Below are 16,360 nucleotides of genomic sequence, written 5' to 3'. Positions count from 1 at the left end.
AACAAACACTATATATGTATATACAGGCACTCAAGGCTAGACTGTTAAAATAGTGGGGCCCACTCCAGAATTTGCCCCTAAATCCTAATCCAAAAATCAAACTGGAGATAATTGCAAATGTCCGCTCGGTGGCCGATGAATGGATATTGATTAAAAGGAGAGTCCAGTTTGAATTCTATTACTAAAAAGATAGAATGTCGCCTGGTTTGGGTTTAAGTGACCAGTGGCAGTGTGTGTGGATGCATGCAAAATGCACAGACAAATGCAACCGGTGATGAACAAATGCCTCCATCTTTCAACCCACAGGAAGGCTATTGCAAAACACATCAAAGAAAGCAGGTGGCACCAGTCTTAAGCAATCAATCTCCAATCAATTCATATATTTGATACAGATAATCAGTTCCAGACCTGAAAACCGGGTCATCCTTTTGCTTACATAACAATTTCCAACAGAAACTTATTTCATATATTTCTGCAGAAATTTGCGGTGGAAATCATTCCTGATAGTGTCGTTGATGAAACGCTTGGGAGCCTTGGTTTCCCCACGAGTCTGGTTCTTAAAGACAACGTCATCATCCCACCTGCCGTATGCAAAACACAAGCAGGAGAAATCAGGAATTTGCATGATTAATAATAATATGCTGCTTGTCAATGGCCAGATTCAGACAAACCTTCTTTTGACGTTGAAGGAAGTAGGATTGTTGAGGAGAGGGTTGCCTCGGATCAGTTCTGCTTCTTTGACCTTCAGATCCTCTTCCTGCTTTTGTCGATCCTGCAGACACTCCCGTTCAACAAAAAAACATTCAAAAAGAGTTGATATCCAGCAAGCCACACCAATGCCAGGTCAATGCATCATACCCCAATTATACATGTTATGCATGTACACCAATTCAGACCATCCAAATTGTTTCACTCAACATGGATGGAGTGTAGCTGGAGGTGTACACAAGTCAAACCGAGTCGAGCTTGGCACAGCTCAACTCGGGTCGGCCACTAGCTGACCCCAGCTCGAACTCGGCTCAGCTCGGTCCTCGAGCCTGACAGGCCAGCCCGGGCCAGTTCGAGCCGAGTTCACCTGTGCAACATTTTCACAAACATGTGGACTGCACCTTCAAATTCTAACTGTATGTAAAACAACAGCAGTGGTTTCATAGGTATTTCATCAAACACCTTGTAGGTAATATCAAAATCAAGAAAAAATGGTATTTGTTTCATATACATGCCTTCCTTGTCACCAGCCGACACTTCGTTGAGTCGTTTCATCAAACACTTGGTGAGCAACATCAAAATCAAAGTAACCGAGTCACCGAACCAGTTCAGTCCAAGTTCGATTCGAGTTGGGATTCGATCCGAGTCGAGTCAAGCTCGAACTCGGTTCGAAATTTTTTCAAGTTCAAAAAATCAGCTTGACTCGGCTCGAACTCAGTTACGAATCGAGCTTTTTCGAGTCGAGTCGAGTGAACTAACCGAGCTAACTCGGTTCGTGTACAGCCCTAAGTGTAGCCCAAAAATCACACCAGTCAAGAGAATCCCATCCAACTGGTGGGCATTTTTATTTTTATTTTCAGATCCAACTGGTCGCCATTACATTTGAAGATTAAAACAAAAAAATAAAAATAAAATGGTATGCTGTCCACACCCAGCCAGTGACATCAGATGTTTAAGATTGTCTAGTCAGTGTGATTTTTGTGCTATGCTCCACCATGGGGGCTCACATTTGGATGGGCCTGATTGGCTATCCTGAATCCCTGATGCCACAAAGCATGGAGATTGGTTAGTTATCAGACCTAAGAAGTGGGCCTTGGCTTGGCCGACTTGGCCAACTGAACCGGAAGCTCTCAGCTCGAATCTGAACCCGAAGTGACCCACATGCATTATGGACCTGGCTGGCCCAGTCTGGTCATCTGGGTACTGTCCTTTGGTGCAGAATAAAACACCTAATTTACGGTATAATGCACCTTAGGAAACAAGATTACCAAGCGCTGAAGTGATGCAGACATGCTATATGTCATACAAGACGGAACTAGACCAGCCCAAAGAATTGCAGAAAAAGAATATAAAAAGGGCAGACGCAGGTACACAAGAAACTAGAACTACAAAGAATCTAGTAGAAAAAGATCCAGCTTGCAAGAAACATGAAAGCTACAACTAGATATAAGTGTTTCAATTGTTAACGTGGGAACTGTTTAGCAACAGCAGACCAAAGTGTGTTTTAACGTGTGGAGTAAGGGAAAAAACAGTATTGAGTCACTCGGAGCTTCGACCCCACATAAGGTGAAAAGGGAAGCAAAATAAAGGTTGGGCTCCATGCTATGCTGGTGTTGTATAGAGGTAGCACGTTCAGATGAACAAGAAAGGCACGGCAATAGTTGCACAAGATGTAGGGAAGTAGCAATTAACACAAAAAGCAGAAGCAAGGAAGCGTCTGTTTCAAAGTGTTAGCGAGTATAAACAGCTCAGGAAGAGGAGAACCGAGTCCGAAGCACAATTCGAAATTGAGTGGCACCAGGTTGGAAGGTCCGTGCGACTGAGGGCGGTACAAATGTTTGGTTCGCTGTGGAGCAGTGAAAAGAACTGTCTAGAATTGGCACTCCAAATTAAAGAAACAACAACGGTGGTTTAATAAGAGTTGCCTTGCTGAAATAATTAGTTGCACATATTAAGAAGCGCCCTAGTACTGTTAGAATCCTATTTGACCTTGGAACAAGTGAACAATGCAATCCTTCCATCATTCTGTCCATTAGGTTCATCCCCTCTTCATGGGCCAACATGCAAAATTACAAAAATCAGATGATTACCACCACCCAACCAGTGGCTTATAAAATGGACAGTCAAAAGATTTTGGGAAAAGAGGCCCAAACAACAATTTGATTCATCGATTAGGTGGGGTCCATCATGGATTACTTATGGTTCTAAAGAATAACTTGATGAGAGAGCCAAACCATCAGATCCATTACTTGGAAATTGGGTTTCTATAAATAGGAAGACCAACATGTGGATGGATGGGACTCAAGAAATATGCTCATGAGCTAATGGCCAGTCTAGATTGATTGATTAAGACTGTCCACATGTACTGATGCAACTCAGTGCACTGTAGTGCTCTTGTCGCACTAGACCATTTCTCTATTGAAAGAGGATGTCAATTTGAACCCTTGGAAACTAGCAAGATTGGATAACCCAATTGTCATGGCAAGCATCATGGGTGCCAGAGAATTTTCTATATTAGTGTCTAAAATTCCAGACAGTTGCACCCATTTGGACCCAATAAAGGCACAAAAAGAGGATGGGTCACTACAAACACAGGTCAAATAACTAGAAATTGTAATTAGTAAGGCAGTTAACTTTTTCTTTAAAAAATGCAAGATCACTAGTCAAAGCTTGAAGCAGATTGTTTGTTAGTTCCTTCTATGTTAATTTCTTTGAAGTAGATTTCCAGTGCAGAACGCATATTGGATTGGCTGTTGAACCGAGTGCACAAGATAAATCCAGTTGGACAATAGACCCTTGATATATGGGAAGAAATGGAAGGAAACAAAAGAAAGGTGAGATGGATCTTGTCCTTTTTGCACATGAAATTCATGATGTTCATGAACAAAGATTTACACAGACAGTCAACACAACCATGGGTAGTTCAAAGGAGAAAAAACTCTCATTTGGGAGATTTCAACAATGCAGCAAAACTGGGTGGCAGTGGGTTGGCCTCAGTATCATCTTGGGCTGATAGGACCAGGGTTGGCAGCGGGTTTGGAGAGCTACTAAAAAATATATTCCCATTTGAAAAGACATGCCCTAGACAATATCATGAAACTTCTCAACAAACTGAAAGAGAAAACCACCTGCATTCTTAGCACGCGATCAATTGACAGATCTACCCATCGACACATCAAATTCGAGTTATCAAGCACTCAAGCATAAATTGCTAAAACTTGCCGGCCAATTCCTCTCCAAAATTGCATAGATTTCCTTCCAACACCAAATCAACCATTGTCTTGCGTTATGACCAGTGTTTTAAATAGCTTTGCTATGTAACATGTAGCTTACGCAGATGAAAATAGCTTAAATCACATGTAGCCTACCCTACATGCTAATTTTGCATACGCTGCTACATAGCCTATGTTAGACACTACATATAGCTTCCTACAAGTTATTTTTCACTAAAACATTAAAATCGATGTTTTCAATGATTTGTTACATTTTCATTTTTTAATAAAAATTAGTTGATCTTTTCAATGATTTTTGTAAAATAATTTAAGTAATAGTATTAAATCAATTAAGTTGCTCCTTCTTTACCTTTATAGTTACTTTTTGCCTATTTTTTCTACTATTTTAGGTTGCGTTTGGTTGCACCAAATGTCATTAAATTCCATTATTAATCAGACTAATTGGGTGCTTAAAAATTACAAAATTTCTTGATATTTGGCGCAACCAAGCACAACCTTAATTAAAAATCTAAAAGTTGCGAGTAGCTTAAGCCTCACACTTCTGAGGGTGAACGTAATGCTACACGTTATTTGCTACTTGAAAGTTAAAACACTGGTTATGACCGTAACCAAGTTGATGTCACTCACTTTACTCCCTAGTCGGACTCACGAACATCTTTCCAAGCTCGCAAGGGTAAGAAACAATAAGAGTTAGTCACTCCTCAAGTCTTATTCTAGATTTAAAAGAGCACCAAAGACATTAATGTTCCAATGGGTTATTATACTGCGTATGTGTAATTCTGGCATAACAAATGAAAACCCAGTTATTTTACATGTGAGTGATTTTTCATGTATTTCATATAAGTAATACAGGAACTCGCTTTCTTAACATAGAAGATCCAGTCAAGACCTCTCATCAGTCGCACAGCTCCATGATAACATCACAGACCACGAGCAGAAAGGTATACATCAATAGAGAGAGAGAGAGAGAGAGAGAGAGAGAGAGAGAGAGAGAGAGAGAGATCATAGAAGATGAGTAAGCTGACCTTTCGTAGTTTCTCCTCAGCTCTTTCTCTCCTAATTCGTTCAAGCTCAGCCATTAGAGCTTCTGCATCATCCTCGTCATCGTCGTCGTCATCACTAGTCACAGTATTAATGATTTAGAAAATAAATCAGATCCCAAATACCACAATTCACCCAGAAAATTTATCAGACACAATATAGTAACAAAGTAGCACAATGACTACCAATCACATGATAAGATACAACAAGAAAAGGTCAAGCTGGAAAGATAATGTTATGTGTTGGAAAACATTGAACAAGCTTCTCTGACTTTTCTCTGCAACGGAAAGGAAAAGAAAAGCACTATACCAATCAAGAAAATAATTGAAACAAGCATTTTCCCACAGTGCACTTGTTAATGTAAAATGTCATTCATTCACATAATCACATGAATGAAATATGAACTAAAGAATATGCAATAGAATTAGGTTCTCTGGAAACATAGGCAAACAAAATGTTTAACATAGTGGATAACTCCCTGTTCATTAAAAATAAAAGAAAGACACCCAGGCTCCAACATCTGAAGATTTTAACCACCAATCTTGGATAACCAATTGATTTCTGAAGAGTAAAAAGAAGGCACTCCAGATGAAATAAGTAGTGTTGCAGTGCAGTAAGAGATGATTAGCCATTTCCTCCAAGGAAATATGCAACATAAATATTTAGGAAATGATGCAGACGATGTTGTGAATGATCGAGCATGAGAATTCTATCAGCAACTACCATCCAATAAAAAACTTCCTCCCTTGGTGGGACTGCCTTACCCCACACTAATGTGAACGTAGGGGTCCCCTTTCACAAAGCTGTGGAAGCCAGGAAAAGGGATTTGGAGATGGGAGTTGCTTTGCATGGTCTAAGAATGAATTAAAATCTCTCTAATTTTGGAGATTTGTCATGGGAATTTGTTACCTCTAATATTGGAAGGACGTTGTAATTGAAGGTCTTATTTCCCTAAATTGATGTTAATGCGTAATTTTTGCAGTCAAATTAAAAAGAAATTACTAAGGTGCTTGTATCCATAAGGGTTTCTCATGCGTTAACTCAAAGGTAGTGGAATGAGCCTGAAATCTTGACAAGGTCATAAACAAGTGGAAACCACCTCCCGCATGCATGCTTTGAATTGAATTTTTTCAGTAGTTCTCTTGAGAATCTAGGTTCCTCTAGGCAAGTGGTTTTGATTTGTGACCCTTTTCTTCTTCTTCTTCTTTTCTTTTTTACCCCTCTGGAAAGAGATTTGGCTCATCATAATGAAGTCAAGGTTTTGGTGGTTTTCTTAGCAGTCAATCAGATAGAAGGCTTTGAGGAAACGCAGATTCCAGCTCTTCTTCAAAAAATACACACTTTCAACTCATTTGTGGTTATCAACTCCTTGTGATTGTCTATTTATCATGAAAGGGGTCCATTCACAAGTTATTCCATAGCGGTCACCATTACCTTACGATATGGGCTATAATGGCCATTCCGGTCTCTCTTTTTTTCCACAAAAAAAAAAAAAGGGCCTGAAAAACCTATATCGGCGCCACAATGGATCGTTACAAGGCCATTACAGCCTTTACCTGGGGGGGGGTGTGGATTTGGCGGATTAGCAGAAAAGGATGCCCATGGATACTGGCAGGTAGATGGCATTGAGGTAACTCTAGGTTTATGCAAGGACTAACAGGATTAATTTGTCCATGTTCATGGCCATTGGCTAGCCCAAGTTGCTAGGAGAAAGGTTAAGCTAATCATGATCATAATCGTGACGATGCTGATTGTCCATGTTTGAATGGAAGTTAAACTTTGTGCTGTGCATTTTAGCTAAACATAGGAGCCATACTTCATAGGATGTCACTTGTAGTGTCGAGCTGTATCCTATACAATTTGTCACCTTCAGTAGCTATCTCTTGTATACTCTTCTCTACATATTCCATGGTTTCTTCTTTATACATTATTTTCTTTTCAAAAAAAGAAAACTCTTGTTGTTATCAATAAATGAAGGGGAAAAAATGAGCAAGAATAGAGAGCTCCAGGGAGATGTTGGTGGGAAATCAATATGAATGGTTAATTGTAGGTAATTTAGAGTGCACTACAAAAGCAAGAGGCCAACAAAATGACTCAAATGTCACAGCATCTGAATACAGCATAATCTTAAAAAATGTGATTTGGCGGGTTTATTCTTTTTCTTTTCTTTTTTTAAATGTTACCAGAATCACACAAGAGCATGTCTTAAAGCTCATGCTTCTTCTTTTTTTCCTTTCAAGAGGTTTGCCAAGTCCAGTCCACTTGCATGTAACGCCATGCCCATCTTCTACACACAAACACACGTGCCAACAACCAAGTTTTCCATTAGGTGTCCCAAACCAATGAGTATCTCCTGGCCCAAAAATCAGGCCATTTCATACCTCAAGTATCCATAATGTACAAATGAATGGTGAAACAATTTTTTTCTATGTTCGTTTTGTACACTGGCACACCTGAGGAGTAAAAGTGACTTTTATGCCATAAAATCGAATTGCCCACCTGATGGAAAGCTCAGATCCCAAACATGTATACCATATTGGCACATGTCATTGCATGAAGATGGGCAGGAATCAACAAGTGTCTGGGCTTAGCAAACATCTTATTTCAAAGTTGAAATATAATCCATTTGAAACCCAAGCATAACTTTGACATCTGATTATAATGCACGCAACAACATAACTGGATTTACATGACCATATTTGTATTTTGATATCAAAATGGAAACTCAAAAGGAAAAAAAAAAAAAAACCTCTCATCTTCACTTTTGACATCCGCATCAGAATCATCCGCATCTACATTGCGTGGAACAAGCCGGTCTTCAGCATCTCTTTTCACCCCTGAGTTGAGTATAATGACTATGTAAATATCCCAACAAAAGGTTCACTCGACACAGTAAATATCTATGTAGCATAGTAAAGAACCTTCACCTTCCAATAGAAGGTGGCCTGCACTTGCTCCTTTTCTTCGGTCTCTATCTTCTGCAAACATAACATTAAGATTCAATATTAACACAAATAAAAAGCAAGATAACCCAATCTTAAAAGACAAAAATAACATCAAGGAAAAGAAGAAGTGATCCACAAGAAAGCAATAAGAAATAACAACTAAAAAGGGATTGTCAAATTTCTTTGATACCAGCATAGGCCTTATCCTTTGAAGAAAAATGCCTCCTTTCACGCTCTTCCAGCTCCTCTCGGAGGTTCCTCTTTTGCAATTCATCATGGGTATCCTGCCCTTCTTTCCTACAAACCAGCATTACAAACACCAATCATTGACAGATGACAAGAATATGGCATTGTAGATCAGGATTCAGGAACATAAAAATACAAAGAAATTATGCTCGCTGTACATAGAAACATGTGCATATGCATGTGTGGTGAAAAAGCAATCAAGTTTTCAGTGCAGAATGAGCAATCCTAACATTAGCTTCATGTTTCTTTCTTGGGAAACACAATACATTTCTTTATATATAGTATTGATGACACAGGTATTCTAAAAACAATAGATATACACACAGATTTATATATGAGAAATGCTCTCAGAAGTCAGAGCACCATAAGTTATGGTGCTCCTAGTTGCATTGGGACACTTAGTCCAATCTATTGATCTATACTATTGATTAGGTCCAACAGACAATTAATAGGCCACCAATAAACACAGTAATCTTACAAATATTAAATATGGATAGTCAAGATCATTTACATAAAAATAGGCGTAAGCAACAATTTGATTCATCTATTTGCTAGGTACCATCATGGATTGCTTATGAATCTAAAGAATCCCTTGTATTAAGCAATTGCAACATAAGGACAAATCAAGATAGATTGCATCATCCGATCAGCATGATTTTGGCATGGTAACCCATAAAATGTGTTCTGAACTTAATTACAGCTCGGATTAATTGATTGGATTGTCCAAGTGAACCGATCCAACTAGGAGCACTACAACTTATAGTGCTCTAAGAGCACTACAGCATTTCTCTTTATATGTAAAGAGATGCGCCAGTGCTCCCAATTGCATCAGTTCACTTAATGAATAGTCTAGATTAATGGGATGGGTATGGACGCACATACGTCAAAAGGTACTAGGAGGTCAACCTCATGGGAAGCTCCCATGAGGTTGAGCTCTATGGGCCCCACCGTGATGTGTGTCGGACATCCACACCATGAATTTGGTAGGTCCCCTCTAGGTTTGGACGTCCCAAAAATCAGCTATATTTAAAACTCAGGTGGACCACACCATCTGAAACGATGTGAAATCATGCCTAAAATATATAAAAGCACTTGATGAAAGCACTTGATGGGGCCCACCTGAGTTCGAAATGGCCAGAAATTTGGTGTGGCCCCTCATCCAAGTGGGACAGACACAATGGATGGGCTAGACTATAAGTTACTGTCCACCCAGTGGATAAGCCATGTCCACTCATCTAGTGAACCACACTTGTATTTTGCTATTTATCAATGGCTAGTTTTCTATGGTGTTGTTCACCTGAGTCCATGGTCCACCTTGTGGTTCAGCCAGGTTGGACATATATATATATATATATATAAAAGGAGAGGGAGAGAGATGCTCACACAAAACTAGGTGTGTGGGATCCAATCATGGTGTTTGTATCCCATGCCACCCTTCCACCATGGTACCCCCGCAATGAAAATGGGATGCCCCAAAAATCAAGTTAATCCAACCATTAGATGGGACCCACATGAACGTGGAGATTTTTGGGTGGTTGTTCATTGTTTTCTATGGTGTGGCCCACCTGACAGTTGGATTGACCTGAGTTCTAGGGCTCCCCATTTTCATAGTGGGACTACCTTGTTGGACGAGTTCGATGTTATACAAACACCATGGTGGACCTCTCTCTCTCTCTCTCTCTCTCACAGATAAACAGATAATAAGACAAACCTGGGCTTTAGAGCTGTGTGAGCAGCAAGATCCCTTGAAGAGTATTTCTGGGATGGACCAAAAATTCGAGTACCACCTTGTTCCTGACCACCTTTTGCAGGTGCCCACGTGGGTCGAGCTGCTGTTGTCATGTATTCTACTGGCTACTCTTAACTAGAAGATGAAACAAAACTTCAATCAGGCCAGAGAAAAAATTAGCCAAACAGGTCCAAGCTGGCACTCTACATTTATATCCAAGTAATCAGGAACCCAAAAAAGAATAAGAATAAGAAAAGGCAAAAGAAAAGAGGTTCCAATCTTGTAAATCCAAGACACCAACATGCCTGTAGAGTTATACCATAGTATTGAAGGATGCATTCATCACATGAAATTAAAAAAAGTAGAGAATGTGAAAATAATGTATATCATTAAAAATGAAATGCCAACGGTTGAAACACCAATCGTGACCCAGTGCGTACAAGTAGAAAATCTGGAAGAGAGGTACCATTTGATCAAAATGAACTACCTCCCAACTATTAAAATGCCAAGAGGAATCTTGAATCTATCAGATCCCTTGATCGTGACAAGTGAGTTGGTGCTTGCAGATACAAACTTAGGCTGCATATGGAAGCAAAAGCGAATTGAATTGCCACCATTCAAGTCTTATCAAGATGAAATGACAGAAATCAACGATGTTTCCAAGCATTCATAATGAAGTGTCCCTCAGATTGCCACTATGCTCACCTCAATCTAACTTGAGAGTAATATAATTGCAATTGGGGCCAAATCCTCAATATGAATGTTCCACTTTATTGGACTGATAATTGTGATACAATCCAATAGTGCATCCAAATACACCCTTATTCTCCTCCCTCTTCCTAACTGCAGATTTTTACATGATTTATGAGACGTCCTCAGGGCCTTCAAAAGTTTCACATATTATTGAAGAAAGACAAAGCACAATCCAAGGCCTTATTCACTATGCCAAGGTAGCTCGAGACTATATCACAAAAACTGTTACTGTTTATCATAGATCCTTATGGAGCTTTGTAAAGAATTAAGGGGCAATGTAAATGATTAAAAATCCTGGTATCAGAGCATGTCCATAACAATTCCTAGGACTTTCAGGTTTCAATGGGCAGGGCTGGCCTGGCAAGCTTTTCAGGCTTGGCCCACTTCAGGCTGGGCTTCAGCTGAAATAGTAGGCCCAACAACTAGACCTGGGCCTAAAATTAAAGCCCATTTATTAATCGGACCAGGCTCAGGCTGCATCTAAGAGCCTGTCAGCCCATCCCGAAACCGGCCAGGCCCATTTAAGGTTTCAAGGCATTTTTTGTCCATATCATGCATGATTAGGCGTGCCCAACACACAACAGCCTAGATTTTTATTTTATTTTTTGAAAGGTGAGAACACACGCACTCTCACCCCCCCAACACACACACACAAACAGCCTAGATATTGCACAAAAAAAAAAGGTGGCTGGTCTTGGGTTTGGGCTGAACTTGGCCCGAACCGGACAACTGGGTTTTCTACAGACCTTGGCCGGGCCCAAAACCCGCCACTGGCAGCCCTAACAATTCCTGAAACAGTACCATCAGTACATAACAGACAATGCATATGGAAATTTGTCCGTATTCCATGTCTTTCCTTGATTTTGTACAGTGTCGACAACACAATATTCTCTCAAGCCATTGCAATGTCGACCAGTCAAATTTAAGGTGGTGTTGGATGCTCAATCAAACAATTTGATAAACAGGAAATGACCAAACTTGGCCAGCCCCAACCCATTCAGGATGAGAGACAAACTCCAGAAGATGAAGTAATTACAATTATTTCAGGTCCAACTTTTTTTTTTTGAAAGATAACGATATCATTAAAGAGAGAAGGAAAAGCAAAAACAACGATCCGCTTTCAGGTCCAACTTGAAACATATGAAATTGCAACCAAGGCCTGCTGACCATCTTCATATCTTCGAAACCGATTTGGATTATTCCGGTTGAGTTCAATTAGGCCACATCCAAATGGATCCTAAAGTTTTGACCCCGTCAGAATTTTAAAAAAAAAAAGGGTTTTTGCCATATAACCACCTGCCTTTAGGGCCATCAACCGAAAATCACCCGCTTTCAAAATAGTAAGCAACACGCCTCACTTTTGCCCCTATGCCCTTTTGTTTTACAGTTATAAGGGTGGGCGTGCGGAAGATTCAATGGGGCCCACTTTTATGCATGTGTGATCAACGTTGTCCATCCATTTTCCATTCTTCTATCTCATTTTAGGCCATGAGCCCAAAAATGAGGCAGATTTGAATCGCAGGTGGATTGCACCACAGGAAATGGTGGATATTGAATGTCTCCCATTGAAAACTTGTCGGGGCCACAAAGGTTTCGGATTGGGAAGATTTTTGTGTCTTCCCTTCATCCATGTTTGTGTGACCTTATAAACAAGTTGGATGGCAAATTAACATCACGGGAGCCCTAAGAAGGTTTCAATGGTAGCAATGTTGTCAAATGGCATGAGTGATCCTGTGCAATCGCTTATGCCCAATCGCATAGCTTTTTTTTTTTTTGAAAAAAAAATATTTAAAAAAAAAAAAGAAAGGAAAGTATGCAATCGCATATGCCATTATGCGATTGCATAATCGCATATGCAATCGCTTTATGCGATATGCAATCACATAACATCCGTATGGCATATGCGACCATCACATATGCCATATGGATGGCATTATGCGATTATGCGATCGCTTTTGACAACATGGAATGGTATGCATTTAATCACCACCATTTCTTGAGGTGTGGTCCACTTGAGATTTGGATCTACCTCATTTTGAAAATCGTGACCTAAAATGAGATGAGAAAATGGATGGACGGCATGGATAAAACACATACATCATGGTGAGGCCACGGAAAACCGACCACTACCGACTATGCAATCTGCGTCCTCTTCGGCATGACTTACAAGGTCAATTATAGTGGCTCATATGTCAATGTTGTTGAATTCATGCATTATAATGCGGTTGAGGTCCATATGATCCAATAATAGATTCATGATTAATCTCCCGAGGATACTTTTATGCCTAAGTTTTTATAGATTGGACCATCCATCAAGTGAGTTTTTACTAATACCAGCTTTTGCAGGAAATCCGCGTCCTGCAAATAACACTCCGCCTCTTTTGCGCTCTCTCCCTATCTCTCTCTCACTCATCGTCTTCTACTTTTCCCCTGCAATTGCCATCAATGGGGGACTTTTCCGATTCGTACTCCATCATATTCGGATTCTTTAGCACTTTAGTTCTAGGGTTTCAGAGAATATCAAAATCGCCTTCGAAGCTCCAGGTATTCCTCTCTAGGGTTTCTTTTTCTACAGTTTTCTGCAATCTATTCGAATCTTTCCTTAGTTTTATCTATTCTCGCTCTCAAAAATCATCACATTTCTGCAATTTTCATCCCTTTTCAAGAAATCCTACTTCGGAAGCATTATCGGAATGTCCTATCCAATTATAAGCTATTATATGCCGCTTCAGGATGAAAAAAAGAAGAAAAGACAATCGTTTATTCGACTGTGTCATGAAAGCTTAGGTTTTTGTTGTAATTCTATTATTAATTCCATAGTAGATTGATCACTCAGAAGATATATATATATATATATATATATATATATATTTCTTCTTCCCTTTTAAGGTTATTTTTTTCCCCATATAAGCGCCTACCTTTAAGGCCATCGACTGAAAATCACCCACTTTCAAAATATTTGAAGTAACTGCCTAAAATTTTCGCCATTAGACATCCTGACGCCTATCGTCGCACACCATTTTGGTTATATACAATTTAAGAATCCTATTTTTAAATGGCAAAACTGTCCTTTAGTTAAAACAACTAAGGGGTCATTTGGATGCCTGTAAAGTCCTTAAGTAGTAAAGGGATTACAGCCTTACAGGTAATCTGATTACAGAGGCTGTTTGGATGCATGTATTTGCCTGTAAAGGCTTTACAGGCTGTAAACAAATTACAGCTTTTAGCTGTAATCTTAAACCTGGTAAAAAGTCATGTTTCAGATTACAGGTAAAGTCTTTACAGCTAAAAAGGCATTATACATGTTAGAACACAATGGTTAATATACACTCATGATATTTGGGGCCCACCGTAATGTGTATGATATATCTAATCTATCCATCATGTACCTCCCTTGATGCTCTCTTGTGGCCCTAAAAAACAGTATTTTTAGTACAGTGGACTTTGTCATGCCTTTGAATTTTAAGAGCATTCCTTTCATCTTCATCAATAACACTCATTTTCTCAGGTCCTCCAGCTTCATTTGTAAAAAAATTTAACACTTTAGCTGGACCAATACCTGCTTTTCTCATATTATCCATGACAACCTTATGAGGATCTATAAAATGCCGATGTGATTGTAAACAATGAACCTTGCTTCGACTCATTAAATTGTGACTATGTGCTTCCACAAATGTCCTAACTTCCCATCTATCCAATCCCTTCTTGCAAACTATAATCTTTGCTTTGCAATTGCATCTTGTCATGGCTCTTGGTCTTTTCTTATGATATGTTGCTTCTATATGCTTGCGATCTCGATACCCTTCCTTAGAACATATGAAACTTCACATAATTGTTTCACCTGTTTTCATACTATTTTATGTAGAACCTTTTAGCATGTTAAATCCACACCATTTGGCATACTCATTATAGAAATCATATGCAACATTTTCAAAAGTGAACATCATACCAACCATTGGTTTCACTTCTTTGGGTGCTTCTGGAATGAAATCATATGGATGTGAGATTGTTTCTTCATTATGATTTGTCTGGTGTTCATCGAAAATTTGATTGTCACCTTTAGCATTATCAGTACTACATGAACCAATTGGGGGCCCATTTTGATTCTCTATACCTGCATTAGGCTGTGACTCCATTTCCCCCACTACAAGTTCAAAGTAAAGTCTGGTTGTTAACCAAAAGCTACGAAAATTGAAATAAACATGAGGGCACAAAAATTATTATTTATAAATGAAGAAGAAAAAAGGAAAAAAAATAACAATAACAATCTTTAACCTAATCTAGTGGAGTGTGATAGATGATATGAATGGATTTATAAATTGGGTACATGCATTCAAATTAATCCAAGTTGTGGGTTGCGGTTTAGACATATCATTAACCAATCAGCATGCTTATTTTAGGTTAATTTTTTGGAGTCTTATTTCAACATACAAGTGTTTGGTCCACATGACGGTGAATTCTACAATTTCATTGGTTTTATTTGAATTAATGTTCACCATATGTAGTGTCAGTTTATCAAATGGCATATTCTACCAAAGTATCAAATAACTCCATTCTATATAACTTCAATAAACTCTTTTGCTGAAGTATTGGGGAGTAAAGCTTCTCATCTCCATATGAAGTACCTTCAGGGTATTCAAAATCGGTAACGTTTCGTCCGTAACGGCCGATACGTAATGGTAACGGCATCAACCGTTACGCGATTCGGCCCCGAAAGGGGCACTTTTGAGCCCATAACGGCCGTTACGGTCCATAACCCTAAAGAAAAATTTAAAAATCCCGAGCTGATCCCAAACTCTCCCTTCCTCCCTCATCCTCTTTCTCTTCCAATCCGGGCAACCACGCACCTCCATCACCACCTACCTCTCTCTCTCTCTCACCCTCATCTTCCAAGCCAACTGCCATCACCGCTACCCTCCCCTCTCTCTCTCTCTCTCTCTCTCTCTCTCTCTCTCTCTCTCTCTCTCTCTCTCTTCTTTCCCTCTTTTCTTTTCATTTCCCTCTCTCTCTTCTTTTCTTTTTTCCAAAAAAAACGAATGGAATGGAACAGCCACGCAGTTTTTTTTTTTATAATCTACAGTGCACATGCACTATTTTATGACGTGGGGTGGGGCCCACCATGATTTATGTATGGTAAATCCATGCCATCCATAAATTTTTAGGTTCATTTTAAAGCATGATCTTTGAAATGAAGGGATCAAAATCTCAATTGGACCACGCAGTTGGGATTGAATGCCCACCATTAAAATCTTCTTAAGGCCCATTTTGTGATCCACCTAAGATTTGGATCAGCCTCATTTTTTGGTCCATGCCCTGAAATAAGTGGGCAAAAAGGATGGACCAAATGGATATACAACAAATGCATTGAGGTGGGCCCTACTTTTAAAGGCATGCTCACTAATGGTCCACCGAAGATTTAAATCTACTTGAATTTTTGGACCATGCCTTAAAATGAGTTGGCAAAATGGATTGACGGCATGGATATACAAATATATCAAGGTGGCCCACCTGGCCCACTAGTGGTCCACTTGAGATCTGGATTTATCTATTTTTTTTTTCCAATACCCTTAAATGAGTTTACAAAACGGATGGATGACATGTATATGTAATACATAATCGAGTGAACCCCACGTACATGGCCCTAAAAATTTATACATGAGGTATATATCAACTCAAAATTAACCAATTAAATTTTGGGACCATTG

General features: G+C 39.3%; 1 protein-coding gene across 1 annotated transcript; it reads right to left on the bottom strand.

Moving 5' to 3' along the window:
* Positions 1-361: 361 nt before the first annotated feature.
* Positions 362-10,037, bottom strand: LOC131230870 (uncharacterized). Its single transcript, XM_058226895.1, has 7 exons — positions 9,885-10,037; positions 8,118-8,224; positions 7,910-7,960; positions 7,732-7,819; positions 4,967-5,060; positions 672-772; positions 362-581 (listed from the first exon to the last, which is right to left on the bottom strand). Exons 1-7 carry the CDS (start codon positions 10,013-10,015, stop codon positions 458-460), a joined length of 696 nt encoding a protein of 231 aa, XP_058082878.1. The 5' UTR covers positions 10,016-10,037; the 3' UTR covers positions 362-457.
* Positions 10,038-16,360: the final 6,323 nt, after the last annotated feature.

The sequence above is a fragment of the Magnolia sinica genome, chromosome 17 (assembly GCF_029962835.1).
Source record: "Magnolia sinica isolate HGM2019 chromosome 17, MsV1, whole genome shotgun sequence".
NCBI lineage: Eukaryota > Viridiplantae > Streptophyta > Magnoliopsida > Magnoliales > Magnoliaceae > Magnolia > Magnolia sinica.
Note: the sequence above shows the minus strand (reverse complement) of the source record. Positions and strands in the feature narration are given on the sequence as shown.

Coding starts and splice junctions, on each gene's coding strand:
- LOC131230870 (XM_058226895.1), bottom strand. CDS start 10,015: ATGACAACAGCAGCTCGACCCACGTGGGCACCTGCAAAAGGTGGTCAG. Junction 7,961..8,117: donor AAAGGATAAGGCCTATGCTG/GTATCAAAGAAA, acceptor TTATGTTTGCAG/AAGATAGAGACCGAAGAAAA. Junction 773..4,966: donor CTGAGGAGAAACTACGAAAG/GTCAGCTTACTC, acceptor GAGTGTCTGCAG/GATCGACAAAAGCAGGAAGA.